Source organism: Aegilops tauschii, chromosome 4 (genome assembly GCF_002575655.3).
Source record: "Aegilops tauschii subsp. strangulata cultivar AL8/78 chromosome 4, Aet v6.0, whole genome shotgun sequence".
Classification (NCBI taxonomy): domain Eukaryota; kingdom Viridiplantae; phylum Streptophyta; class Magnoliopsida; order Poales; family Poaceae; genus Aegilops; species Aegilops tauschii.
In genome coordinates this window covers 195,998,519-196,025,040 of record NC_053038.3, presented here as the reverse complement: position 1 = coordinate 196,025,040, position 26,522 = coordinate 195,998,519, and the positions used below count along the sequence as shown (strand labels likewise).

The window sequence follows — 26,522 nt, the reverse complement described above, 5'->3', positions numbered from 1 at the left end:
GGGCACGCCAGGACTCCATCAAGATAGCGACGGAGCGCCAGCGCGCCGCCCTGCGGCGCTTCGAGCAGCGCCGCCGAGGCCGCGACGAAGGAGGAGTCGTCATCATCGACGACAGCGACGACGACGACGACGCGCCGCCGCCGCCACCAGCCGGGGAGGGGTCCAGCAGGGGCGCCCGAGTCAAGGAGGAGAAGGCCGACGATGGCTACTTCTCGGCCTTCAGCAAGTTTTTTTATTAGTTTTTATATGTAATGACGACTACTCGACTTAAATCCGCGAATATAAGCTCAAATTTGCCGAAATTTGACGTATTTTAGCCGAACTTTGCGTAAATTTGTTACATAATTTTTTTTCCACCGCCTGGGGCCGGCCCTGAGGGTGGCGGCTGGGGGCCAACTCGCCCCAGACCCATTTTTTCGCCGGGTCACCCCAGGCGGCGATTTTAGGCGCCCCTTAGGGGCCAACGGCGGGAGATGCTCTAAGGGCCAGTTCTTTTGGTGGCTTCTAGAATAAGCTGCAAAAAGCTGCCCCCTACCCAGCTTATTCTAAAAGCCCAACCAAATTTATTTTTTTAAAAGCCTAGTAGTTAAGACTTGACTAGTAAGTTTCTAAAAAGGAAATTTTGGTTGGGCTTTTAGAATAAGCTGGATAGGGAGCAGCTTATTCCGGAAGCCCAAAAAAGCTAGCAAAAGAACCGGCCCTAACCCCACCCCGCGTTGGAGTTGCCCTTGGCCTTCTCAAATCTCTCTCTCTCTCACCCATACCCTCCTTCCGCAGTCCGCACCGACCTGTCACGGAAACCCTAAACCTCGCAAACTGCGGCCATGCCGAAGGTCTACGGCACCGGAGTCTTCGAGTTCCGGCACCCCCGCGCCGCCGAGTACCCGCTCCCCGCCGAGGTCTCCACCTCAGCGGCACCTGACAAGCCCCCCGCCTCCATTGGCGTCTCCATCACACTCCTCGACATCCAGCGCGACCGCCTCACCCGCGCTGCCGCGGAGCACTGGGGCTCGCCAGCAGCCGCCGCCGCCTTCGATGCTGACCTCGTAAGGGAGATCTACGCCACTGAGCTCCGTATGGAGGGCCGCGGTCGCAAGACGGTCCCGCTTCACCGTGTCATGATCCTCGAGGTCAGCCAGTACCTCGAGAACTACCTTTGGCCACACTTCGATCCAGATGACGCGTCCTTTGAGCACGTCATGTCCATGATCCTCATGGTGAACGAAAAGGTCCCCCCCCCCCCCCCCCCCCCCCCCTCACATACACTCGAATTTACCAATCAATGGTAGCTTATTTCTCTGTGCTATTTGTAGGGTCTGACATGGTTTTGGATTTTGTGTGCAGTTTCGAGAGAATGTGGCGGCATGGACATCCTTCCATGGCCGGAAGGACGCGTTCAAAGGCTTCCTATGGCGCGTTCTCAAGCTAAAGGAAGAGGTGTGTTCAATTTGATGCACTTGTCACTCTCAAATAAATAAATAAAATTTGATGCACTTGTCCATTTGCTCACTATGCTTCGCCTATGAATGTATTTCTAGTAAAACAGAGCCTCTGTAGGGTGGAGAAGCATAATTAGCAAAACAATGAAATTTAGTTTCTCTTCTTTGTGTCTCTACTTTCAGTAGTTTTTGCTGGAACTTTTTCAACAAAGGCGGTTTTGGTCCATGTTCAGCAGATTGCTCTGGGCGAGATTTTGTTAGGACGAGCTCAGTGGTTGGTAGCAACCAGTAGAGGTGGTCATAGGCTCAGTGGGACCAAACTTGCATTTTGTGTGCTGCAACTACCAGAATTGTGTTTGATTTATGAGATTTAGTGAGTAGTCACTGGCCAGAATGTATTTTCTCAGTGTTCTTGGGAATGTGGAATATCCTGACAAAACATGAGAAGTTAGTAGTATGGAATGATGTGTTTGTCCCCTGAGCACCTGTTAATTGTGGACTGAAGTTTTTCCTGATGCTTGGTGTTGATTTTTTGTAGACTCAATGTAAACCATGGGTTGATTGGTCTCTGTATCTGTTTACTTACTTTTTTCCATACTTGTGCTTTCTGTGAGGCAAACAGTTTTATCGCCTATTCAGTTCCATGCTGAATCTTATGTTCATGTTTTTTCAAATGAACAAATGGATATATTCCCACATTTTTTCTGAATTTCGTCTTGTCCTTATGTTGTCTGCAGGATAGGAATGTTAGTATGGCAGAGAAGACAAACTACCTCTTGTTTATGATAAACGCATTTCAGGTATTTACTACACGCTCACATGTAGATGCCTCTACGAAAATGAAGGGAAATTAGGATTATCTTTCAAATACCATAATGTGGGCCGCTATGTTGTTTGACATGTATTTCTTCATAACTTTCTATCAAATTGTTATATATGCACTGGTTGTTTAAGGTTATGAATCCCTGCTCTAATGACTTCAAAATTGGCTGTGTGGAGGCTGCTCATTTATGTACTGTTTGTTGTTTAATTTGCGCATGCTCTCCGTGCCCCTTTAACTCATGCTTTACTGCAGAGTTTGGAGGATGAAATTGTCCGGGAGACTATACTCCAGGTAGTAAGCTTAAAGTTGTGGCATACTCTTTCTTTTGGACGACTTCAGGTAATTCAAAGTTTTTCTCACCTCAGACTAGCTTGTTTGTGCTTCTCGTAGTTCCTTATTGTTTCAAACATCTACAGATGGAGCTTTGCCTTAATCCTGAATTGATTAAGAAGTGGACAAAAATTAAAAGAAAAGAAGCGAAGGAAGGGAAAAAGGCTGGGAAAACTGGTAATTCTTCAGAAATGCTCGAGAATAAATTCCTTAGGAACCTAATGGAAGAATTCCTGGAGGTACACCTTGAAAACTGTTCCAATCTAATATGGTGTTTCTATATATGGATTGTGCTTAACCCCCACCATGAAACTTTTGTAGATTCTTGATTCAAAGGTCATATTATCTAGTCAAGATGGTGGAGAAGAATCTGTCTTTAATGAATCCCTTAGTGGGCAGGTTGATGATTCTAGTGTCTTGTATTGTGAAAGATTCATGGAATTTCTGATTGATATGTTGAGCCAGCTTCCTACGAGAAGGTATGCATACACTTTTGTCACTGGTAGCATCAAGCTGCATCTTTGACTAGTATATGAGAGCAAATTGCACTCTAGGTTATTCAGCCCTTCAAGTGTGTTCCACTTAGATCAAAGAACCTGGGAACTCAACATCCTTCTTCACTTGGTCTGATTGATTTAGGTCAGACTTGCAGGTCCTTATGAAACATAGCATCTATGTTAAGGACTAAGGTGCAATCTATGTGTTAGAGGCCTAGGGATTTTCATCTCTCAAGTTACTAAATTTAAACGGTGTCCCATTTGAGTTAGACTCAGGTGTAATTTATTTCAGAATAACTGTCTCTCTCCTTTGACAATACAGATTTCAAAGTCCCCATGCATATGAAATAAAGTCATACACATAAGTTGTTATGATTCTTTCCACCACGAGCATTTGTAACTCCAGATATTTTACTCTTGTCTATGGTGTTAATCTTCCTGTTGTTCTTTATCCATGTATTGCGACAACTAGACATCATTTTGTGATTTGCTATTCGTGATTGCTCTTTTCATATCCATGAAACTGTTATAGACTACAGTGCTGTTCAGCTGTTTTAATAATTAGATAAGATTGAACTGTCACCTTTTGGTTTCATACTCGAGATACAATTGCATTACTTATTTGATTAGATCTCACTAAGAGGTGCTTTTCTTGGTTTGCCAAGATTGTTTGGTAAGTCTCTTCATTGGGAGATTCATGCATGTGCATCTGGACAAGGAAATACTCCCTCTGTTCCTAAATATTTGTCTTTTCAGATTTCAAATGGACTACCACATACGGATGTATGTAGACATATTTTAGAGTGTAGATTCACTCATTTTGCTCTGAATGTATTCACTTGTTGAAATCTATAGAAAGACAAATATTTAGGAACGGAGTGAGTAATAGTTAGAAGTTCTCTAGTCTCTCTCTCTCTTCTCATCCACGCCTTGGAGCCTTGAGGCGTGGCATGGGGGAAGAGCTCCAAGTCCTGCCAAGCAAGGGCAGGTGGCCCCTTGGTCGTTGCACCCTTTTTTAACCATGCACATAACATAAACATGTTCTCATTTGTATTTCTTTTACATTCTTGTGAAGGTCCTTTCTTTATCTAGCAACATCTAACTGCATTCATAAAGTGAAACATCTTGGTTCTGTTAAACCTTGCTGGCAACTGACAGTGTTAGCCAAAATTTAATTTTCCATGTATAATGTATTCTGTATGTAATATTGTAATTATGTATATATGTTCTCCACTAATGTTGTTTAATATGCAGATTTCTAAGGCCGCTTATCGCTGATGTTGCTGTCGTTGCCAAGTGCCACTTAAGCATGCTTTATGCTCATGAAAAGGGGCGTCTTTTTGCACAATTGGTGGACTTACTTCAGTTCTACGAAGGCTTTGAGATTAATGATAATTCTGGGACACAGCTTAGTGATGATGATGTCTTGCAAGCTCACTATTCTCGTTTCCAAGCTTTTCAGCTGCTAGCATTCAAACAAGTGCCTAAGGTGTCTGCCTTATTATTTATGCTGTTACAAATTCTTTACACTGATTTCCTTGATAATACTCCCTCCATCCAAAATGCAAGACTTATTTGTTGTGTCCTAAGTCAAACTTTTAAAGTTTGACCGAGTTTGTAGAAATAAATATTTATATCTATAATACCAAATAAATACACTGAGAATATATTTCATGATGTATCTATTGGTATTGGTTTGGTATTATAGATGCTGATTTTTTTCTACACACTTGGTCCAACATATTATAACTCAATTGTTAGAATCACTAGCTTCTCTCTAGCTCTCACCCAGGACTCTCTAAAGAGATGTGCTTCACACACACACACACACAGCTACTACTAGTGGGAGGAAGCTTTATTAGATATCTCAATTGCTACTAGCTCTCACCCATGACTCTCGTTATGTAGAGGCTGTAGGGACAGGGTTACAGCGACCGGCCTGCCACAATAACCAACATTGCTACAGTGGTACAGCTCATAGCTAGTTCACCTATTGCACAACATCCAACTCAATTTGACTTTTTCCGTCTCACGCATGCATCTCTTTGGTATATGGCAAGATTAGTTCTAACACAACATAAAAAGGTTTCACTTATGACAAACATAAGACTCCATTTTGGGAAGGGGTGGCCGGTGGGTTAGTTATTGCTGAAGGCAAATAGTTAATTTCTCTTCATTTGTCGATTGATGCAGTTGCGAGACCTTGCCTTGTGTAATATTGGTTCAATCCATAAGCGTGCTGATTTAACAAAGAAGCTGCTTGTCTTGTCAGATATGGAACTGCAAGATCTGGTTTGCAATAAGGTGAGCAATTTATATGTTCATTTCATTTCTCTGTGCTTCTTGTTTCTTTAAAAATAACTACCAGATTGTGACTGTTAGTTGTAAATATTATCTGGGCATTATTCCCTTCAAATACATTAGACCATGTACAATGCAAGGTGCTTAATAAAATAGACTTTTTTTTCTTAAGCACCAAGTGCTTATTTCTATAGCAGAGGTGCCTAATTAAGCATCTGCCCTCTACAAATAAGCACCGGTGCTTAAACAAAAACCGGTCTATTTTTGTAAGCACCTCTCCAAGCACCTTGCACTGTAGATGGTTTTAAGCTGGATATATTTCCTCTTTTGCTATTTGTCACTGAAGGTCTATTTTTTGGGTTGTGCTGTTCAGTGTTAACGCGAAAGTTCTGATGGAATGCATGCATACCTACAAGACCACTGCTCGGATAAAAGGACAAAACATCTTTATACATGTTCCTCATCATTCGTTACAGATTAAATGGCAACTGCAATCAAGTAAACGTAATGTAAAGAACACGTAGATCAGAGAAGTCATCGTCATGGCAGCAATCATTACCTTGTTTGCATGCACTACTAAATGACATAGTAAAATGTGGATGCTTGCATATATTTAGCTTTAAAAAGTAAAAAACACTCCGTAGTTCCTTTATTTCTCATTGCTTATCAGTGCTAGACTTGGACATGTTACGCGAACAAAGTTGGAAAACAGTCATTTGATGTACTAATATCTTCTATAAACAGCTTAAAATAATTTCAGAGAAGGATCCATGGACTGGAAGGCGTGATTTCCTTATCGAGGTCGTAGTTGCTTTTTTTGAGAAGCGTCAATCCCAGAAAGATGCAGTTAATGCACTTCCTCTTTATCCAAATGAACAGATCATGTGGGATGAGAGCCTTGTTCCTAGCATCAATTATTCTGGAGAAGGCTGTCTTGCCCTCCCAAAACTCAATCTCCAATTTCTGACACTTCATGATTACTTGCTGAGGAATTTTAATCTCTTTCGTCTTGAATCAACATATGAAATTCGTGAAGATATTCAGGAAGCTGTTCCTCATTTACATGCTTACATCAACAATGAGGGGGACACTTCCTTTCGTGGATGGTCCAGGATGGCTGTTCCAATCAAAGAATTTAGGATCACACAAGTGAAGCAACCAAACATTGGAGAGGTTAAGCCTTCTGCTGTAACTGCTGATGTTACTTTTAGCATATCAAGCTACAGATCACAGATAAAATCTGAGTGGGATGCTCTGAAAGAGCATGATGTGTTATTTTTGTTGTCAATCCGCCCATCTTTTGAACCTCTTAGCCCCGAGGAGGCTGCAAAATCAACTGTGCCTGAAAGGTTAGGATTGCAATATGTACGTGGTTGTGAGGTGATTGAAATCCGTGATGAGGAAGGGGGACTCATGAATGACTATACAGGAAGGGTAAAGAAGGATGAGTGGAAACCTCCAAAGGGTGAGATTCGTACAGTTAAAATTACCTTAGATACAGCACAGTATCACATTGATGCTACTGAGTTAGCAGAGAAGGGTGCAGAAAATGTTTATGGGACATTTAATATTCTAATGAGAAGGAAACCCAAGGAAAATAATTTCAAAGCAATCCTAGAATCCATACGTGATCTAATGAATGAAACATGTGTAGTTCCTGAATGGTTGCATAACATATTCTTGGGTTACGGAAATCCTTCTGCCGCACAGTGGATAAATATGCCTGATCTTCTGGAAACTATAGATTTTAAGGACACTTTTCTTGATGCTAGCCACGTTGTGCAAAGCTTTCCAGCTTTCCAGGTAATTACTGTAATCCAATTCTAGTTATCTCGAGGTGGATGTTCTTTTCTATCTATTTGGTCTAACTCAACATTATTTGAAGGTCACATTCATCAATACTGATGGTACAGAAAACATGCATCCAAGCCCTCCCTTTAGGATCAAGTTGTCCAAGAAAATGAGGGAAATAAGTCATGCTCTACCCGGCAATGTAAATGCCTCTGATACCGCAAGCAAGAACAACATGGTTGATGATGAAGGGTCTCAGAAAGAAAAACTAAGGGTGGAGACTTACATTCCTGCTGACCCAGTGCCATATCCTCAAGATAAACCTAACCAGAACTCAGTGAGGTTTACACCCACTCAGGTACTTTTTAGGTCCTCAACTAAAACTTTTTTATCTGAATACTGCAGGATAGGATGATACTTAAGCTAAACCATCATTGTCGGTGGTGCATATCCTTGAGACAGAACATACCAGGATACCTTAAAAGCATTTCTTGTGAGAAATACAGTGCCTTTAGCCCTTATCACATGCATGCACCTCGTAGAAACAAATTGAACATTGTAGATATGTCATTGGGGGAGAACATTTTTAGTACGTGCCACTTAGTACAACATGACAAGGTGTCATTCAAGGCAAGCGTTAAGATTTTGGCGAGTGCATATGACAAGATTATGAGGGAGAGAGTAGATACACAAGGATTAGGGAGAGAATGTTAGGATAGTCCTTATGTCATGTAGTAGCAGCCCTTTTAGGATATTTTGGTCTGACTTAGTAGTTGAGGAAGATTCGATAAGGTGAGCTGTAATAGCTGTAGTTTCCAGATCTTGTTGGGTATGAGCTGTCTAGGTTGGCTACTGTAGCACTGACCTAACACCTCTATATAAGAAGATGCTATATGTAGAATAATGTAAGCTTGTAGTGCATCAACAATAGAGATGGCTTTGGCTGTGTGAGGCAGCAAACCACAGAAACAGCTTGTGTACTTGTGCATGTTGTGAGAAACAACAGAGAGAGAGAAGGCGAGTCATTCAGCTCCAGCAGAGAGAGGGAGAGGGAGAAGGAGAGGGAGAGGGGTGTGAAACATATCTCAGGAAGGGGTTTGATGGATAGTGATCCGTCGACAAGAATCACTTAAATTAATAAGGTTTTGTAACTACGAGTTGCAGAAAGCGGCGCAGCCAATGACACTCCAACAGCTGCTTTGAAGATAAATGAATATCTGATTTGACTTTAAGTTTTGATTTGTAGGTCGGCGCTATAATATCTGGTATTCAACCTGGGTTGACGATGGTTGTTGGTCCTCCTGGAACGGGAAAAACAGATACAGCTGTGCAGATATTAAATGTTCTATATCATAACTGTCCTTCACAAAGAACACTTATTATAACCCATTCGAATCAAGCTTTGAATGATTTGTTCGAGAAGATAATGCAGGTATTGCCACTGCACCAAATATTGTCTCAACTCTTGTCATATATCTGTACTTTTTTAGAGATAGTGCGAATCAGTGGTTGTTTTATCTGAAAATGATGTTCTTTAATATGCATGAGTTACTAGCTATCGGTGCTGCAATGTATGACTGGAAATTACTTGAGTAGCCATCACTTCGAAGTGCAAGATTCTAATTTTGTACCTTGCTATAGAACACATGTTGTATCAACTGAGTTTGAATAGAAGAATAGATATCATCTCTTGGTCCTTGAGGGCTTCTAGATGAAACGATTATGTATGCCTCATGTCGATGCAGTGTTGTGCTACTGTTGATTCTTGACTTATTCCAAGTGTTCTGACTGCTGGAGTTTGAGTTACACTTCATGATGATGAATGTATCAAATATACGTATCAAAACATATAGGGTGCTCTGTGTACTTGTTTTGCTGCATGTTTATTTTTCGTCTGATTGTCTGATGTAAACTCTTTCTTCAGAGGGATGTGCCTGCTAGGTACCTTCTTCGTCTTGGTCAGGGTGAACAAGAACTGGCAACTGATCTTGATTTTAGCCGTCAAGGTCGTGTAAATGCTATGCTGGTTCGGCGACTAGAGCTGCTTGGTGAAGTTGCAAAACTGGCAATATCCCTTCATCTTCCTGAAGATGTGAGCTACACATGTGAAAATGCTGCATATTTTTGGTTATTACATGTTTATGCCCGCTGGGAACAATTCTTGGCTGCATGTGTGCCAAATAAGGAGAATCCCTCTTTTGTTAAAGACCGTTTTCCATTTTCCGAGTTCTTTTCGGATACCCAACAGCCTGTGTTTACTGGTGAGTCCTTTGAGAAAGATATGCATGCAGCCAAAGGATGTTTCAAACATCTTTCTACGATATTCCAAGAGCTGGAAGAGTGCAGGGCTTTTGAGTTACTGAAGTCAACAGCTGAGCGAGCAAATTATCTGATGACCAAACAAGCTAAGATTGTTGCCATGACTTGTACTCATGCAGCATTGAAGAGAAGAGACTTTCTTCAATTGGGTTTCAAATATGACAATTTACTGATGGAAGAAAGTGCACAGATATTGGAGATAGAGACTTTTATACCAACTCTCCTGCAACGGCAGGAAGATGGCTATGCTCGTCTCAAACGTTGCATTTTAATTGGTGATCACCATCAGTTACCCCCTGTCGTGAAGAACATGGCTTTTCAGAAGTACAGCCACATGGACCAGAGTCTCTTCACAAGGTTTGTTCGCCTTGGTGTCCCTTATATTGAACTCAATGCTCAGGGTCGTGCCAGACCTAGTATTGCTCAGCTTTATAATTGGAGATACAGAGAACTGGGAGATCTGCCTTATGTACATGAGGAAGCTATATTCCATAAAGCTAATTCTGGGTTCTCTTACGAGTATCAGCTGGTTGATGTTCCTGATTATCGTGGCAGAGGCGAGTCTGCTCCTTCTCCTTGGTTCTACCAGAATGAAGGGGAGGCTGAGTATATTGTTAGTGTCTATATTTACATGCGTCTGATTGGATACCCTGCCAATAAGATTTCAATATTAACCACTTACAATGGTCAGAAGCTTCTTATTCGTGATGTTATCAGCAGACGATGCAAGCCATGGAATATTGAGCCACCTTGCAAGGTAATTTAGAACAATCCAGAATTTTCCAATCAAATATTTGATCATTTTGCAGCTATTTTGTGCTGAAACTAAACTTCAATATGTATTATTTAGGTTACTACAGTGGACAAATTCCAGGGTCAACAAAATGATTTTATTTTATTGTCTCTTGTCCGGACCCGATTTGTGGGTCATCTTCGTGATGTCAGAAGGCTTATTGTGGCAATGTCCCGTGCTCGTTTGGGTTTGTATGTGTTCTGCCGCTGTTCTCTGTTTGAACAATGCTATGAACTGCAGCCAACATTCCAGCTTCTACTCCAAAGGCCCGATAAGCTTGCGTTAAATCTTGAAGAGTGCACTCCATTTACAGAGCGACCTTTGGGAGAAGCTGGAAATATTCATTATATTACTGATGTTGAAGATATTGGACACTTGGTGAACTTCAGACTGGAACATCTTCGCCAGGTACTTTAGTACTACATTCTCTAGTAGAGCCTTTGCTTGGTAAAATTTAGTTATGCGGCATATATTTGACACATTAAAAAACTGACAACCCAACCTCCATATCTCTGCAACAGATGCAATCCATGCAATATTATGCACCCCATGCAAATGCTGATGCAGCCCCTCCTGAAACTGGCAATGGTGATATTGTTTTGGATAATGCGAAGGATGGCACAGAGAAAGAAAATGGTGAGGCAACTGATGCTGTGAACAATGACAAGATAGAGGAAGATACTGTTGAGTCAAAAGATGATATGGTGCAGGAAGTAAACAAGATGGATGAAGGTAATGTGACTATAGAAGACAAGATGGGGGAAGAAAGTGCTGATGAGGCTAAGGACAAGATGGTGGAAACTACTGCTGAAGTGGCTATTGAGAACATAGTGGAAGTAAATGCCAATGTGGCCAAGTACAAGATGGACGAAGAAAATGCCTTGTCAAAGGGCGTGGAGCAAGATTGACCTGATATAATCGTTGGCTGGTTGGAATAGTGACCCTACATTCATTTTTATGCAGAGACTTTGTCTGCTTCAAATATTTTATTTGGGCAACTGGGTGTTGTCTCACAGGGTAACAACGGAACTTGAGTTGCTGAAGGCCGAACCAAGGCACGCAAAAACGTATGGTCCTGTCAAAAGAACATGCCTCCATATGCCACCTGTTTGAACCTTGATCAGGTTATATGCAGGAGGCATGTACAGAAGCTTCTGCAATGATAACTTCTCCAATTCGAACGTAGATATTCCAGAGGACAGCTGGAACATTGGTGTTGCCCAATTTTTGTGTATTAGATTTATGTATTGTAATTTGAGCGATAATGTGAGTACGTATAAGTCACAATAATCTAGGAGGCTTTTCAGGATTTGAGTTTTGTGCTAACTGTATTTTTTTTCTTGATATCAGTTCTAACTACCATCATTATATTAACTGTTTTGTTTTCTTGATATCAGTTCATATAATGATGGTAGTTAGGCCTCGGGTTTCTGATTGATGTAGAAGAGCTGTTGCCGCCGTGCTGTAAAAAGAAAAGAAAAAGAAGAGCTGTTGCCGTCGCCTGGTGTGGCTACTACTCTGGCTGAGCAGAGGTGGTTTCCCTGCTGTGGTCAATTTCAAGGCGTGGATCACCAAATGTACGAATGTTTGTTGCCACATTTTTACATTTCTGTGGATAGCCGGCTGGTCCGTAGACGTGGTGGTGTGGGCAATTCACCAAATGTACGAATGTTCGCTGTCACATTTTTACATTTCTGTGGATAGCCGGCTGGTCCGTAGACTTGGTAGTGTGGGCAATTCCAACGTGGATCACCAAATGGACGAATGTTTGGTGGCATGTTTGAACATCCTGATATAAGTATCTAGGGAGAACATGAGGCTTCTCATAGCTTAGCGACTCTCGGCCGTTGGCTCGATTTTTTGATGCGATTTTGACCGTCGGATCTCCCTTCCGGATGATCTGGGCCGCCGGATCAAAAACAGACACTGCTACAATGCATAGTTCCCTCTCGTTTGTGCCACCGCCTGTAATTTCGCTGCCCCGCCGAGGGTATTTCGGTCATTTCGCGTACTTGGGTATAAAAAGGGTGCCGCTGCCGTGGGATGACCTAGCCGCCTCCTCCCTCCCGCACTCGCGCTTCCCCCGCGCGCCTCTCTCTCTCCCTCCCGCCCCGCCTCTCTCTCTCCCTCCAAACCCTAACCCGCGCCGGCCTCCCTGCCCCGCCGCCGTCATCTCCTTCGCCTCCCGGAGCTCAGCCCGAGTTTGGTGGCGCGGGGTTCCTGGCGGTCTTCCTCCCGCTGCTCTGGGTGGCGTGCCGCCTCCGCCGCCGGCAGGAGGGGGCCACGGTGGCCGCTGGACAGCCCGGCTACCAGCAGCTCGCGCCGCCCAGCTCGTGGGTCACCTCCCTCCTCCTCCCCATCGGGACTGGGCAGGAGGATGAGCGTTGTCGCGCCGCCATCGCACACCCCTGTCGTCGCGCCGCCGCTGTCCCTGATGGTGGTGTGCCGCCCAGGTGAGAAACAACATAAAGAATAGGAAGCAGAGAGGGTGGTGGGGGAGGAAGAGGAGATCGCGGTCGGCAGCTCTGCGTCCATTCATCCAGGTTTGGTAACCTCTCCCCCTCTTTGCCCTTCTCGATCTGCTCTCTTTCTCTCTGGGCTACATCCGGATATATTAGATCAGGTCATTAAAAGTCAGATTGCCCTAAACAGATTATGTGGTTTCAAAAGTGCACATTTTTTTTGGTTTATAATTCTCTGCAATAAAAGTACTCAACGACAAATGATCATGTGCATATGCTCTTTTCTGAGAATGAAATATGTATCTCTCTGGATAGGTGCCTATGAACAGATGTGACCAGTTGATTTATGTATTAAAAGGGTAACTACAATGTCAAGTGTCCTTCACAATTGTTGGGTAGAAACATTTGTTGCTAATTGAACTGTAATTTGTCCAAGTAACTATATCAATGTTTTTGGGTAAAAACATTTGTTACTCGTGGCTGTGATGTATGCATATGTGTATTTTGTTGGTCGTTCTTTGCTTGCTCCATCTGTTCTATATTATAAATCGATTGTATCGGCTGCTGCAACGATAATGGATTTTATTCTATCAACCCTTGTGATTAACTGACGTCTGAACAATGGTATAAATGCCACCATCCAGTCAGGATTTACCTGCAGCACTAACAGTGGAAGCATTATCTTTGTTCAGTTATGTACCTAAGAAAGCTCATGTAGGAATCTGACTTGGATATGTAGGTGCAGTCTCACGCAAATGACGGCCGTGCTGTCGCAGAACGTGGTCCTGAATTTGTTTATATATTTGTTAGATGTACGAGCAACAGAAGAAAATCTACCCTCTGCTCATTGTTGGTGGTTCAGACTCGGGTCTTCGATGCAAATCAATCAAGTGCCCCCATCTTTAGTTATTCTGTTTGGTGGTACGTGGATCTGCTGGTGCACTGGTGAGCCACCCGTTCTACTCCACCTCCTCCTTTGATATTCAGTGCAATCCATGTGTTGCTTTGTGCTCAGTTGATGTGGAATGTGCTTAATGTTTCCCAGTAGAAAGCTTAGTGTTGCTATGTATTGTTCAGCATTGGCTCATGGTAATAAATGGTTCCGGTTTAGGGCGAATTTATCACTCATTGTTTTTTCCAGAGTGAGTTATAATCAATAATACTTGTTCTCTTTGTGAGCGAGCTTATTGTTCTTTTTTATTTGTAGAATGGGGAGCTGATGAACCCGGCGTCTCGACAGATATACCTCATCTTCCCGGCGGACAGCACCTTCCACGAGGATGACATCTCCAACTACTTCAGGTACATCACCGTGCTTGCTCACACACCACAGTCCTACCTCTGCTCTGCCTCGAAGTCTCGCCGGGATTAACCGTGCTCGTCCTCTGAACCGCAGCATCTGCGGTCCTGTCCACGATGTGCGCATCCCCTACCAGCAGAACCACATGTTTGGGTTCGTCACCTTCGTCTACAAGGAGAAGGGCAAGGTCCGCAGCAAGTTCAGGCAAGCCCACGGCAATCTTTGCCTCTTGCTTCCGGCAGCAGTAACAGCAACATCCCCATGACCATTTATTTTTGTTGTTGCTCTGCAGGAAGCATAAGGGCGAGAGGGTGGACTTCTCTAGCTGCGGGTCTCCCAACTATTGTATCTACTTGATTGCCTTCTGTTATCCAGATCGAAATTGTCCTAAGAATGAGGCAACACTCGGAGGTGGCACCTACACATGATCCCTGTCTCGCTTAGATGTCAAGGTCGTTTCTCTCCATATTGTATACCTTTCATAGGTTTTTTCCTGGCTTTTACTTTATGATGTGTAGAGATTAAACGGTATCTGCTTGGACTATTATTGTATTCGGCACTAATAAATCATAAATATATGAGACTATGAGTATACTCTTACGGTTTTACTTAATTTCTACCTCCGTTGATATAGCATATCTTCTTTGTATTATTTCACAGGATTCTTTGCAAGCAGTTAAAATATCCTATATAATCTGGAAAAGAGATAGCTTAAATCGGTGCATGTGTAATTAACTCCATATATTATTTCGAGGCAGAGTTCAATACATGCATGTTCTCTCAAATTAGGTTGCCCTTGGCGTGTATATAAATGTGATGCTTCCTTCCATGACTAAACAGGTTGATGTTAGGTATGAATGTATAGTCGAGTCATCTTTAACATAATTGCTTTGTGCACTATGTTTCAACTCTGTCAATTGTGTTGGCATAACTGATTCCACTGCCTTTTGTTATTGTTTGGATCAACTACTATGTACTGAACCTATTTATATCTATGCCATGCTTTACCGCAAAATGCTAATTTATGTTGTTCCAAACTGAAGCTCTTATGGACTGCATATTATACTAGATTGATATGAAGGTGTCCAAACATGTGGCATATCAAGATTGTTAGGCTTTCGTGTTAGGTCCTGTCAGATTAACTATATTATTATCTACTTCATGTGTTTTGTGCATTTAGTTCTGTTTGTTTTGATCGAGTAAGTGACACCTAACTTTCATTGATTTCTGGGATTGTTCATTATCTTGAGCCATGCCTGCTACCGAATCTGAATGTTTCCATCTCTGGTACCATGGCACGGCATTGGCGGCGGCGTCTTGGTGAAGAAGAGGACTACAGTGGCTTAGGGAGGAAGATGACAGTGGCAACCTGATCTATGTATGTTTCTCCTGTGGCCACGGCCAGGGGTGAGGAGATATCGATTAAGCTAGCCCTGACCTTCACGGGCTTGGATATGGGGCTACAGATCGTAGACCTGGTAATATAAATATTTGCAAATTGTGCTTGCAGTAGACTTTAGAGCTGAGCTAGATGGCCTCGCATCCACGCTGATCTATGTAAATATTAGGTATCAATCGAACTTGACTGTTTATGTTCTGAATGATGCAAATGTTGACCACCACATTTGGTAGGTTCATGTGAGCACTGAAATAATTGTGATGATCTCGAAGAATTTCTGAGCAATGTCATTGGTATTCATTTATTAGTTTGTTCAGGTCTGAGTATGTGGCAACTAATTTTATATGTCTCCCTCAACATTATAAGAATGGTTTGTGGCACAAAAGTGCATGCACTGTCTTACAAATAATGGTTGGCTGTTCTAAAAATATGGATTCTAAATTCCATTTGTCTTTGACTTCTTAATTTAACCTATGTGCATGTTCTTATGACAATGATGCGATGTGTGAAATTTGTTTGGCTTTTTGTATGATTAGATTTTGAGGGAAATACTGCCCTGCCAAAAAGCCAACCGGTCGAGCTAGCCACACTGTGAAAGGGCCGAGCAACAACAACCTGATATACATCAGTCGACAGTGAAGGTATGTGTATATACAGTGTGTAGCGGCGCTGTCATCTCAAACTTCCTGTTTAAGCTTGATGCATTCTCTTATAACTGCCCTATGATATGTGATATTTGTTTGATATCAAAAGAAAGGCACGTGCCCATATTATTTCTCTTACAGCTGCAGATTTTATGCTCTTCCATTTTGTATTTAGTCAAGTGGTGTATGTAACGCTTGTGTGCACTAGAATGGATAACTTCTCCTTTTTTTTATGGAAATAGGCAACACATTGTAGGTTTTATTGGTCCATGACAATGGTGTACCCATGTTTTATCTATACAATATCAAACAATTCTTATTTGTACCTTCTGCAAGCCGATGCAATTATTGTCAAGAACATTGCCAATTCAACGGTTGTCATCATGCAAAAAGTGGGCTCATCTGTTTGCTGTTTCATGGCTGGGTATGTCATGTTAGTAAGCACAATGCCAAATGTAAAATAAAAACATAGGAATTGAACTGGAAATTCTTTTAAAGGAAATCAGATAGATCCATTTGAACTAAAATCGAAAAACACAACTTCCAGGTGGCTTTGACTGAATAGCAGCAGACCCAGCCATGGCTAGCCGGAATAGGTTCACTTAACAGCAGAAAACTGTGTTCTTGTTTGTCAATTGGGCCAGAGTAGCATACAAATTTGTCAGTTGATGCTTCCATGACTTAGAACAAGGAATGGCTGTTGCTATTCCCTGCCCTATGGTCATTGCTTACTACTCCCTCAGTATCATAAATAAGATGTTTTTTAGGCTCAATCTAAGCCTCACAAATGTCTTATATTTTGATACAGAGGTAGTATTCTATTGCCATGGTTTGTTGTTTGTCATCTAAAAATGGATTCATATGGATACAATATAAGAGTCTTTAAATTTGCATCGAATTAAGACACTTGGTTCGTGATTTGTCTTTCTGTGTCCATGGTTGTTTTAGACATTAGTCTTGGTTTGTTGACCACCAAAGCCATTGCCAGGTTTTTTAGCTCATATCTTCTAAATTAGTGTTTTCCATCACATATCAGAAATTAATGTTTCATATCATGTTTTGTATTTCTGTTATATTGTGTACTTCAAAATTTGTATCTCAACCTAGCCTTCTTAGTGATGATTTTAATGGAAGACATTAAAAGTCTTTTCGAGTACAGGACTGTTATTTATTAACAACAGGTGTTTAGCACCTTTAACAGAAAGAAGTCTCATTATTAGCAAAAATACACTGGTCCTATTCTACCACTATAATTTAGTTCATGTGGTGTAGGCATCACCATCATTGAAATTCCTAAAGATATATAATTCTCATGCTAATGTTGCTAATATATTTGCTCAAGAGGTCTCAAATTGAAAGCTGGGCATACTCTTCTTGATAAATCGTGTTTTATAACGGGATCAACAAAGTTTTCTGTATTTCATGATTAAGAAATGAAGTCATGTTTGCGAATGTCACTCAAAAATACACTAATTATTTTTCGTCGCTCATTTCCAGGCCTACTCCTACTCTGGAACATTTTCCTACGGATAAGAGGGCCACAATACCAATTGGTTCGCCTTCAAGATTAGAAGGGGACACCATCGTTCACTGTACATATGCTTTAGAAGGAAATCACAAGTGCATTTTTTATACAAAACCATTATGTGGTCATCTATCTTACAAACTATTCACACCAGATTCATATGGAATGGCACTCATGGAGGCAGTTGAACCAAGCTATCTATTAGTATGCGTAACTATGGCTTCGTAGTTTTATCGCCTCCATTGCCACTGTTGGCTTTTGCTCTCTTATGTTCCTACTCGTGTTACTGAACTTAATGTCAGCTAATTAGCTTTTGTATTCTCATTACTGCATTGAACTTGATGTTGCATTACTTCTGGGGCGGGTTAGTTTTTATAACCTCATCACTTTGTTGAACTTGGAATATTTATTCTTTCCCTTGAACAAAAAAATCGGTTGTGCATCACGCTTTCTTTCTAATACTTTTTGCTAATGCATCATGTGGTTTGATCTTCCACCGCTTGGCCATGTCGGTTGGACCGGCACCCTCGCGCCAAGGCGCGTTGCCGATCTAGTGTCTACGGATAGCTGGCCGGACGGAGGCCACACAACCGGAGTTATTATCAAATAAAAGGCGACATAGATATTTCATTCATTTAATTTTTTATTTTGCATAGAAAACTAACAATAAAAACAACTAAAAATCCAGCTCTACTAATGGCAAGCGCGAAGAGGCGGAGTTGACGATGAATGCCTCTTTGTGCTTCACCTTGCTGCTTCCATCAAAACGTACCAACCTCCAAGTGAATGACTGGTTTGACGAACCTGTACAACATGTGACACTTTTGCTCCTTTTGCCTCACAATATAAGTTGTTGGGCTCAAGGTGAATCGGTCATCCTTGTTTGAGTCGACCTTTTTCTTGTCACGTGAAACCGACCTCTGAATTGATTTATCTTATACTCCCTCCGTTCCTATATATAAGGTGTATTTGTTTTTAGATAAAATTCCAGAATGTAAGGTGCATTTCTTCTAATTCCTCATAATTCCCTTGTTAGCCCTCCAGAAATAAAGAAAGTATCTCTCTCCTGATTATCCGTATCTCTCCTTGTAGTAAAAGAAGGAAACTATCTCTCTGTCGATTGCATGTATCTCTTACTTTCCTATAGTAACTGATTTACTTGCCACTAACCAATAAATTGGCCAAGGGTAACTTCGTCCTAACATGTCTATAATTATGTGCCTTGGTCATCGTGTCGAAAATAATACACCTTACATAAAAGAACAGAGGGAGTAACTACTAAATGTGCCCGTGCGTTGCAACGGGTTCACTGCAGAGCAAACACTTAGTCCTTCTGTGAGTCGGTGATGGGGAGCAGCGGGTCAAATGAGATCTTCATCTGCACCTCTGGTCGCGCACAAACACTGACCATACATGACCAATAGACGACACTAACATAGGAACTTTCATACAGATGGTGATGGTGTGATCTAATTATACATACTTCACACAGATTGATAGTATACATACCACAAAACCACCATCAGAACTTTACTTATTTATTTTTTGCGAACAACATCAAGCAATTGTATATACAGACCAAATGAACACCATTTATGATAATGAAGACTGCTTAGTCAGTCTCGGAGAACAATTTATAGGTACACTAAGTTAAGAACAACATCGGCAGGGCTCTGTTAGCAGTATAAGACAGTCCAACAAGTGCAAAAAGAGTAACAATATCTTCCTAATTTATCCAAGAACTTTGCAAACTAACCATCTTAGTCTGCTGTCAAGAATAGCACAGCAAAAGCAAGTGAAAATGGCTGTAGTTGCATACGTAGAGTTAAAACGATAAAGCCTATGTTTTAACAACCCCCTGAGTCCAAGCTGAGGTGAAATATAATACAGTTTACTCATTTCTTAAACTTTAATACATTTAACTCTTCAGCTTGAACATGTATCTTATAAATGCATCAGTTTATAATCTGACCAAGTAAGGCGAACTCAGAAAATAATGTACGTATGTTTCGAATCAGAACCGGAGTTTAGCAAACAGCAAAACTTATAAATTACTGCATGCTTCTTCATGTTGTGAGCCATATAGTATTTTTCAGTTAGTCCTATCCTCTCAAGAAACATAGGGACTGAATTATCCCGTGAAAACAGATACTTAAAAGCATGAAGCATGTGAACACCTATCTGCAGGAAGGTGAGTCCTAAAGAACTAATACATGTAGGAACTCCCCAAGCAGAAGAAAATCAAAGGGACTAATAGAAACAGTTTCTTCACTGTCAATTGATGCCTAGTGGCTCCGAAGAACCGCTATGGCCAACCCTGAAGCAAAATTACATCTGCATCAGTAGGAAATGAAGGTTAAGTCATACACAAAGGAAGAAGTTGATTGGCGGAAAGCTCAAGAGTGGATTTTTGCAAAGGAAATAGCAATTAAAATGGTCCTCATTTTAGCAATATCTTCTTGAATTCTTTCCCTCGATCTGTCATATCAGCAGTGCGTTGTAAGAGGCATCATCAAGTTTTATTATCTCTGAGCATACCGAAAAACCTAACTATGAAGTTTAACCTCTCCAAACCATGATTGAATAGCATGACACATCTCTACTTATGCGGTATACTGAAAGTCCAATCCTCTATCTGCATTCTAGCTTGAGCGTGGATGTGACATTGCAGAAACATGATGGATCTGCTACGTGGATAACAGGACATGTATTAGAAGAATAACATACTCTTAGTTTTCTGATTGTAGATTATTTATCAAAGGAAATTTCTTGGCAGCCAATAAATATTTTCTAAATAATTTTTGGTTACCGCAAAAAAGAAATCGAGGATCCCCATATCCAAATTGCAGATCCCCATTTGGCCAAGTCTCTACCTAAAGAAGCAACATCAACAGAGGAAGCTTTCAGTGACTGGGTAATTACCTCCAGGAGCAGAGGCAAGTCTGTACTGTTAATTTTTGGAGTCCATTGAACATCAGTAAACTCTTTGATAGAGGCAAAGGTGTCCCGATGTTTCGATGAGATAGCAATCGTGTTCTGTGGGAGTCGACTTTGACGATCCGACTACGATCGTGCGAAGACGTCGCGCCTTAGCAATCGCTAAACCAACTTCCGAGGGGTTACTGACCACGCCGGAGCACAATCAACCTGACCACGAGGGTCTATTCCCTGCGAGCAAACGAAGAACAAGCAAGAAACTGAGATTGCAATCTGGATATTGCGAATAAAAGAGGAAAGCTTTATTAATGAAGGTGGGGTTCTGTGACGCCTTTGTCTGGTCGTTGAACACAAACGAAGTACGCGAAGTTGCAGCTATGGCGAACTTTTAATCTAAACAAAACCCAAAGTCTAAACGGTGCCCTAAGGGCTGTATATATGGAGGAAGAGGGGGGAATTTCGTGGCCTTTGGGGAAGGGGTCTGAAACCAACCCTATCTCTTGTTTCCCCACACATACGGACTCTAAAAACAGCCTATGCTTATGTATTTTGAAATTACATGGGCCTGGCCCAATAATAAGGTGAATAGCCTCTGGATGAAGTTTATGAAGTGGCATCTTGTATATTTCGTCCAAGGCTTCATGCACTCATTATGGTGGCTTAAAAGTCCTGAAATCATCACTTGTAACTCCGTTCTTGTTCCCCTTGCGCATGCCATCAACTCCATGCTTGTTCTTGCTCCAATGTTCATCCCTCTTATCCATGCCAGGCCCTTCATTTGTAAGCAAAACAAATGTATCCAATTTAGGCAGCATCATATTCTCATGAACATTAGAATCATTACCAAGAAACAAAAGTACCTGATAATTTAATTGGCGTGCGCGAGCTCTAGTAATTGGTCCAGTATATGTTGTAGTAGGGGCTGTGGGTGTAACAATGGTATTGATGTCCTCATCACTCTTTTTTGTAAATTTTTGTAAATAAAATCAACTAACATACATAACAAAAAATATAGGAATGAACACACACGCTAGCTTGTTTTTAAACAAACATATTCATACAATGTGGTCACTGTAGCATCCTGTATTTTTTTAATCTGTGAACTTATCACATACATCTTCTTTTACGAATTTAGTCTGCTGCTGTCCAGTACAAACATAATCCATATATGTAGGAGGGCATGTGTTGCTTGTCAGTCAAATGTAGTCTACTGTCGGCAACAACTATATTGGCTACAGTAAACTGACGAATTGACAAAGAGACGAGACCCATCAGATGCTTCAAAAGTACCTGCGGCAAAGTAGGTCTAGGCAATAGCTGATGGTCTTCCGTCCAAGTCGGCGGAGGTGATGGCAGATGGCCTTGCGGCGAAGTCGACGGAGACGAAGGCTGCAAAGTTGACGAATACAGTATATTACAGAAATGTCAAAACCAATTAAATCCACTCCACTTAATACACCACCTAATCCTATTTTGCTAGGTGCAGCAGGCATATCTATTCATGTATATGCAATTAAGCTAATTGATAACTGAAGAAAGAGCAGAATACATGAAACTTCAAGAATTACTCCAGCATCATGCCCAAGAATTACTGTAACCAAGTTGAAGCCAACATGTTCAAGTATATGTTGTCAGCAACATGAAATTTCATGGTTCAAACCTTGGCTAGTAACAATAATTTTTCAGAAAAAATAAACTGAAATAGGGGCTTGTATCATATCATCCAAAATGAAATTGTGAGCAATCAGAAGTAGCACTAATTTTCAGAAAAAACAAACTGAAACAGGGGTAGATCCGAGGGGGGCAAATCAGTTACATTCATTATATAGCAGTGCAAACAAAGGAAAATCAGTTGCATGCAACAGCGACATGCATGACCTTTGGTAACATCTAAATTTATCAAATCAATCATGTATTTTTATGTAACATCTTCTTTTGGAATAAAAAATTATGACCCATTAAATATGATAATTCAAACTTGGTCTTACCAATCCACTTTTTTTTTAAATCTCCACTGATGGTTGTAATAACAACACAAAAGAATCCAGTCGACACAAAAAAAGTCAATCATATATCAAATCTTGGGGCATGCATAGCCTGTTGCAATTGGGAGACGGGCTGCAGGAGCCCTTTGTTTCAGCGATCTATTCTAGATCCTTTCAGTGGTAAGTTGGTAAGTTTATTCAGTACATGGATTTTGTCTCAGCCATCATTTATTTCAGTGTCTGTCTCTATATACTACATCTCTGTTTGGCTGCATGCTCTGTTTCTAGAGCGGAGCAGTAGCTACTCCACTGCACTTTTCTTTGTGTAGCAGCAGAAGCAGATTAACATATTTCACTTCTGTATAAAGGGCAGCAGCAACAGATTAACATTATAATCTATTTTGTTTGATGTGTCAACAGATTAACATTATAATCCTAACTACACCCACCCACCTTGTATCAGTCTCAGAATATGGCCAGCATGCCTCCTCTCTCTTTAACAGGACCAGTCACTTAACTTAGCAGTATACATTATTATTTCCCTATTCTTAACGCAATCACTTGAAGAAAGCAACATGCTTCACGACTATATAAATGCCCGTGTGTGATCTGACCAATCTAGTACGTACACAAATGATCAATCTGGCTAAGCACATTCAGATTCCAACCATGCAAGGTAATCCATTGATTCTAAGCATCACGTAATTCCATCTGTTAACCACCACATACTAACCAATGGGAACCCGTGGAATTGAGAAAGAAGATTAAACCTGAGGAAATATTGAGCGGTCCTTCCTGCATCTTGCCATTGGGCTGGAGTACCACTGCCATGGCACCATCCCACATCACAGCTTCACCATTGCAAGGAACCGGCTTGAATCAACTTAGGCCCCGTTCGGAAGTGCTCCAGCTCCGCGCTTCTCTGGAAGCGGGCGAGGAGCTGGCCGAACGCGAGGGCTTCAAGAAGCCAGCTCCTGGAGAACTAGCTGGACTGCGTGCAAATTTCAGAAGCAACGTCGGACCAGCTCCGCGAATACGAGAAGCAGGAGTTGCTCGATATTACGTGGAATGCCCTCCCGAAGTGCCTGGCGAAGCGTTTTCCTCGAAGCTACAGCGCCACGAATCGTTTTCCTCGAAGCTACAGTGCCACAAATTGTTTACTCTGCTGCCGAACGCCCGCCTGCTCCCGCGAGAAGCTAGCCAGCGCTGGCTCCACGAGAAGCTGGCTCATTTGGGAAGCGGGAGCACTTCCGAACGGGCCCTATCATTGCCGCAGGGTGACTGTTTCCCTGCCTGGACGTGGCTAGGAGAAGGATGTGGGGGCAGCCAAGAATCCCTGCTTGCAGGCAGAACAGTTGCAACAAAAATTGATAACAAAGAGATGCAAATGATTCTGAAATTCCAACCACAATTAGTCAATCATGAGCATCAATTTAGCAAATAAACGTAATGAACAAATATGGAATGAGAAGCAATGAGTATATATGCTCCCTTGAGGACCGACATGCAGAAGATGAGGAGGCCTCGATAGCAACCTTGCAATCGCATTTGCACCCGACCGGAGGAGGATACATGGATGTGTTGCGGCCGTGAATGTGTCCATGATCTCGACTGGTGCATCGCCAGGGAAGTGGCCAACGTCAAGGTGCAGGAGGAAGAGCCGGTGGGGGAAGGCTCGCCGCCTTGCGCGGGTCGAGGCGTTTGAGGATTCCACGAAGGAGGTTGTCGGGGAGTGCCGCCTCTTCTTCCATTTGTTGGAACTCCTCATCGTCCCTGGAACACCTCCACTATACGCGCTGTCCTCGTCTCCGTCCGCCTGCGCACTCGGCCCCAACGGCGGATGGTGAGGTGGCTGCGGGGCTCAACCGCTCAGGGGGATGGAGAGGTTTTTAGGTGAGGCGTCTAGAACGGCTAGCTAGCTCGTAGATCAAGATGGGAATGGACCGACCCAGACCTGGCCTTGGACCTGGCCCAGTGGCCCCAAGGTCAATATGTGAGGCCATGGGTCGGCCCATTTCATCAGAAATTTGTGGCCTCACCAACCCGTTGGGCACATGAGGCCGACCCAAAATCCAGCGAATTCACACTTACATCTCTGTTTACAAAGAAATAGCAGGGCTGGCCATTCTAAAGGAGGACCTAAAAACTTTCTGAAGCATACTGCTTCAATGCTACCAGGCATTAGTTACTAAGTTATTTTGAATAGATTTTTTAGGGGATATTTTGAATAGATATACAATGTTGGATGTGAGGTGCGTAGGTGTTGTCTTGTCTTCCGGTGGAGTGGGTTGCAGTAGGCTGGGCATTCAGACTGCGAACGCTAAATGTCTAATGCATTCAGCTAACCAGAGGAATAATCTCTCAGTGCATTCAGCTGGTTGCTCAAAAATTGGACTTTTTGCATATGTTAAAAAATGCTTTAGGCAGGACTGGCCACGGTAGCTCCGTCGGTGGATACAAGTAACTTAACAATACGTGTGTATAGTATCTACTGCCAATGGGTTGACCCGTCTGACCCATCGGGTCTCACGGCGCCGGCTTCACTGACCCGTATATCATTTGAGGCCAACCCACTTGGCCCCCATTGGCCTCGAATTTTTGGGCCGGGTCAGTGACCCAGCGGGCCAACCCGACCCATTCCCATCATGACTCATAGAGCTCGGGGATTTGGGTCTCCGGCAGCGGCTGGCAAGCTAGCCCGGGCCACGAAGGCGGTCAGTCCCATCAGCACGAGATCCACGGCGGCTCGGAGATGGTGGCGCCTCTGGGAGAGAAGATCAGCGCGGAAGCAACGGTCTAGTGGTGGCGGGCGGCTTTCATTTGGTGGAGGGCTGCGAGATTCGGGCATTGGGCATCAAGGCGATGCAATGGAGGCCGGCGGCGGCGACCAGGGCGAGCGTCTTGGGGCCGAGAAGGGTTAGCGCTCGAGCGAGGGGATAATTGTTGGAAGAAAGGATCGTGGATTGAATACAGATAGATACAGGGTTAATTTGTAAATCCAAAACATTTTCTTGGATCAATTTACAAAGGGACTGCGGGTTCAATTCCTAAAAACTACAGGGACCTTTGTGTAAAAAGGACGCGACGGTGAACCCGGCAGACTCAATGCGTGCTTTATTATTAGGGAAAGATTCATGTCGCATGGCCATGTTTATCCAGATTGGATCACACAAGGGCCCTAGAGTATATCTCCTAGTCCGGAGAAGCAAATCCCATCTTACTTCATGCCTCATGACATGGAAATAGACAAGCTTGAACCCGACTTCTATAACTACCAAGTTACAAAGCAACATTTGATCAGTCCGAAGCAGGCCAGTCACCATCCTGAGTCCATGCGCTGACCTGAAGTCTAGGACACACAACACATGTCAAACTAGAGACTAACAGATGACCAGTCGCTGCATCTCATGGTTAGGTTTGTCCGATCTAACAACCATATGAGTCCAAGTCAGGTCTACTATAGATGGCCTCATATGCCATATCTGACCAGGTCCACGCAATCCGGCTAGCATCCAATGCTACATGGCTAGTGAGACTAAGCCATCCACTATGTTGCATGCCGGTCTAGTTCGATGTGAGTCCACACATGTCTTTCTTACTAGGGACTATTAAGAATGTATCATAGAATGTAAGATCTCACACAAAAGTCAGGTACTTGCCGACATGCATCATTGATATTGTTCATGACTATATTGATTCATGAACACATTAGGAAATATCATCATACATGATTGCCTCTAGAGCATATCTCCAACAAAGCGGATGCGACGAGAGAGAGGTTTTGGGTGGTTCCGTTGTCGGAGTCCACCGTGGCGGACGTTCGAACTCCCCCAGTTTGGTGTCTGTCTGCGGGATCTCAGATGTCCGGACCGGTCCAGATAATTTAGGAGCTGTCGTTGGATGGCTAAAAGTGTCCGGACCGTCTGGTCTGGATATTTATGGGAGGTTTGGCGATCCATGTTGGAGTTGCCCTCAAG

General features: G+C 42.5%; 2 protein-coding genes across 3 annotated transcripts; both read left to right on the top strand.

Moving 5' to 3' along the window:
- Nucleotides 1–720: 720 nt before the first annotated feature.
- On the top strand, nt 721–11,619 carry LOC109771971 (uncharacterized). 2 transcript variants are annotated; one of them, XM_045227808.2, is made up of 15 exons: nt 721–1,229; nt 1,345–1,437; nt 2,177–2,239; nt 2,515–2,601; nt 2,679–2,831; nt 2,914–3,071; nt 4,344–4,578; nt 5,283–5,393; nt 6,135–7,193; nt 7,276–7,539; nt 8,428–8,613; nt 9,106–10,257; nt 10,351–10,701; nt 10,815–11,221; nt 11,310–11,619. In XM_045227808.2, exons 1-14 carry the CDS (start codon nt 825–827, stop codon nt 11,199–11,201), a joined length of 4,704 nt encoding a protein of 1,567 aa, XP_045083743.1. In that variant the 5' UTR covers nt 721–824; the 3' UTR covers nt 11,202–11,221; nt 11,310–11,619. The 2 variants fall into 2 exon arrangements, with proteins under 2 accessions (XP_045083743.1, XP_020186256.1); XM_020330667.4 differs by having other exon boundaries at nt 10,815–11,619.
- Nucleotides 11,620–13,579: 1,960 nt separating this feature from the next.
- Nucleotides 13,580–17,996, top strand: LOC109771986 (zinc finger CCCH domain-containing protein 53-like). The gene is made up of 6 exons (XM_073496463.1): nt 13,580–13,700; nt 13,963–14,057; nt 14,152–14,259; nt 14,348–15,533; nt 15,991–16,095; nt 17,596–17,996. The coding sequence occupies exons 2-4, from the start codon at nt 13,975–13,977 to the stop codon at nt 14,481–14,483; spliced, it is 327 nt and encodes a 108-aa protein (XP_073352564.1). The 5' UTR covers nt 13,580–13,700; nt 13,963–13,974; the 3' UTR covers nt 14,484–15,533; nt 15,991–16,095; nt 17,596–17,996.
- Nucleotides 17,997–26,522: the final 8,526 nt, after the last annotated feature.

Bases quoted from the DNA above. Each gene is read 5' to 3' on its own strand.
- LOC109771986 (XM_073496463.1), top strand. From the start codon at position 13,975: ATGAACCCGGCGTCTCGACAGATATACCTCATCTTCCCGGCGGACAGC. The intron at 14,058-14,151 runs GTACATCACCGT...TCTGAACCGCAG, and splicing joins GACATCTCCAACTACTTCAG to CATCTGCGGTCCTGTCCACG. The intron at 14,260-14,347 runs GCAAGCCCACGG...GTTGCTCTGCAG, and splicing joins AAGGTCCGCAGCAAGTTCAG to GAAGCATAAGGGCGAGAGGG.
- LOC109771971 (XM_045227808.2), top strand. From the start codon at position 825: ATGCCGAAGGTCTACGGCACCGGAGTCTTCGAGTTCCGGCACCCCCGC. The intron at 2,602-2,678 runs GTAATTCAAAGT...AAACATCTACAG, and splicing joins TTTCTTTTGGACGACTTCAG to ATGGAGCTTTGCCTTAATCC. The intron at 10,258-10,350 runs GTAATTTAGAAC...TGTATTATTTAG, and splicing joins ATATTGAGCCACCTTGCAAG to GTTACTACAGTGGACAAATT.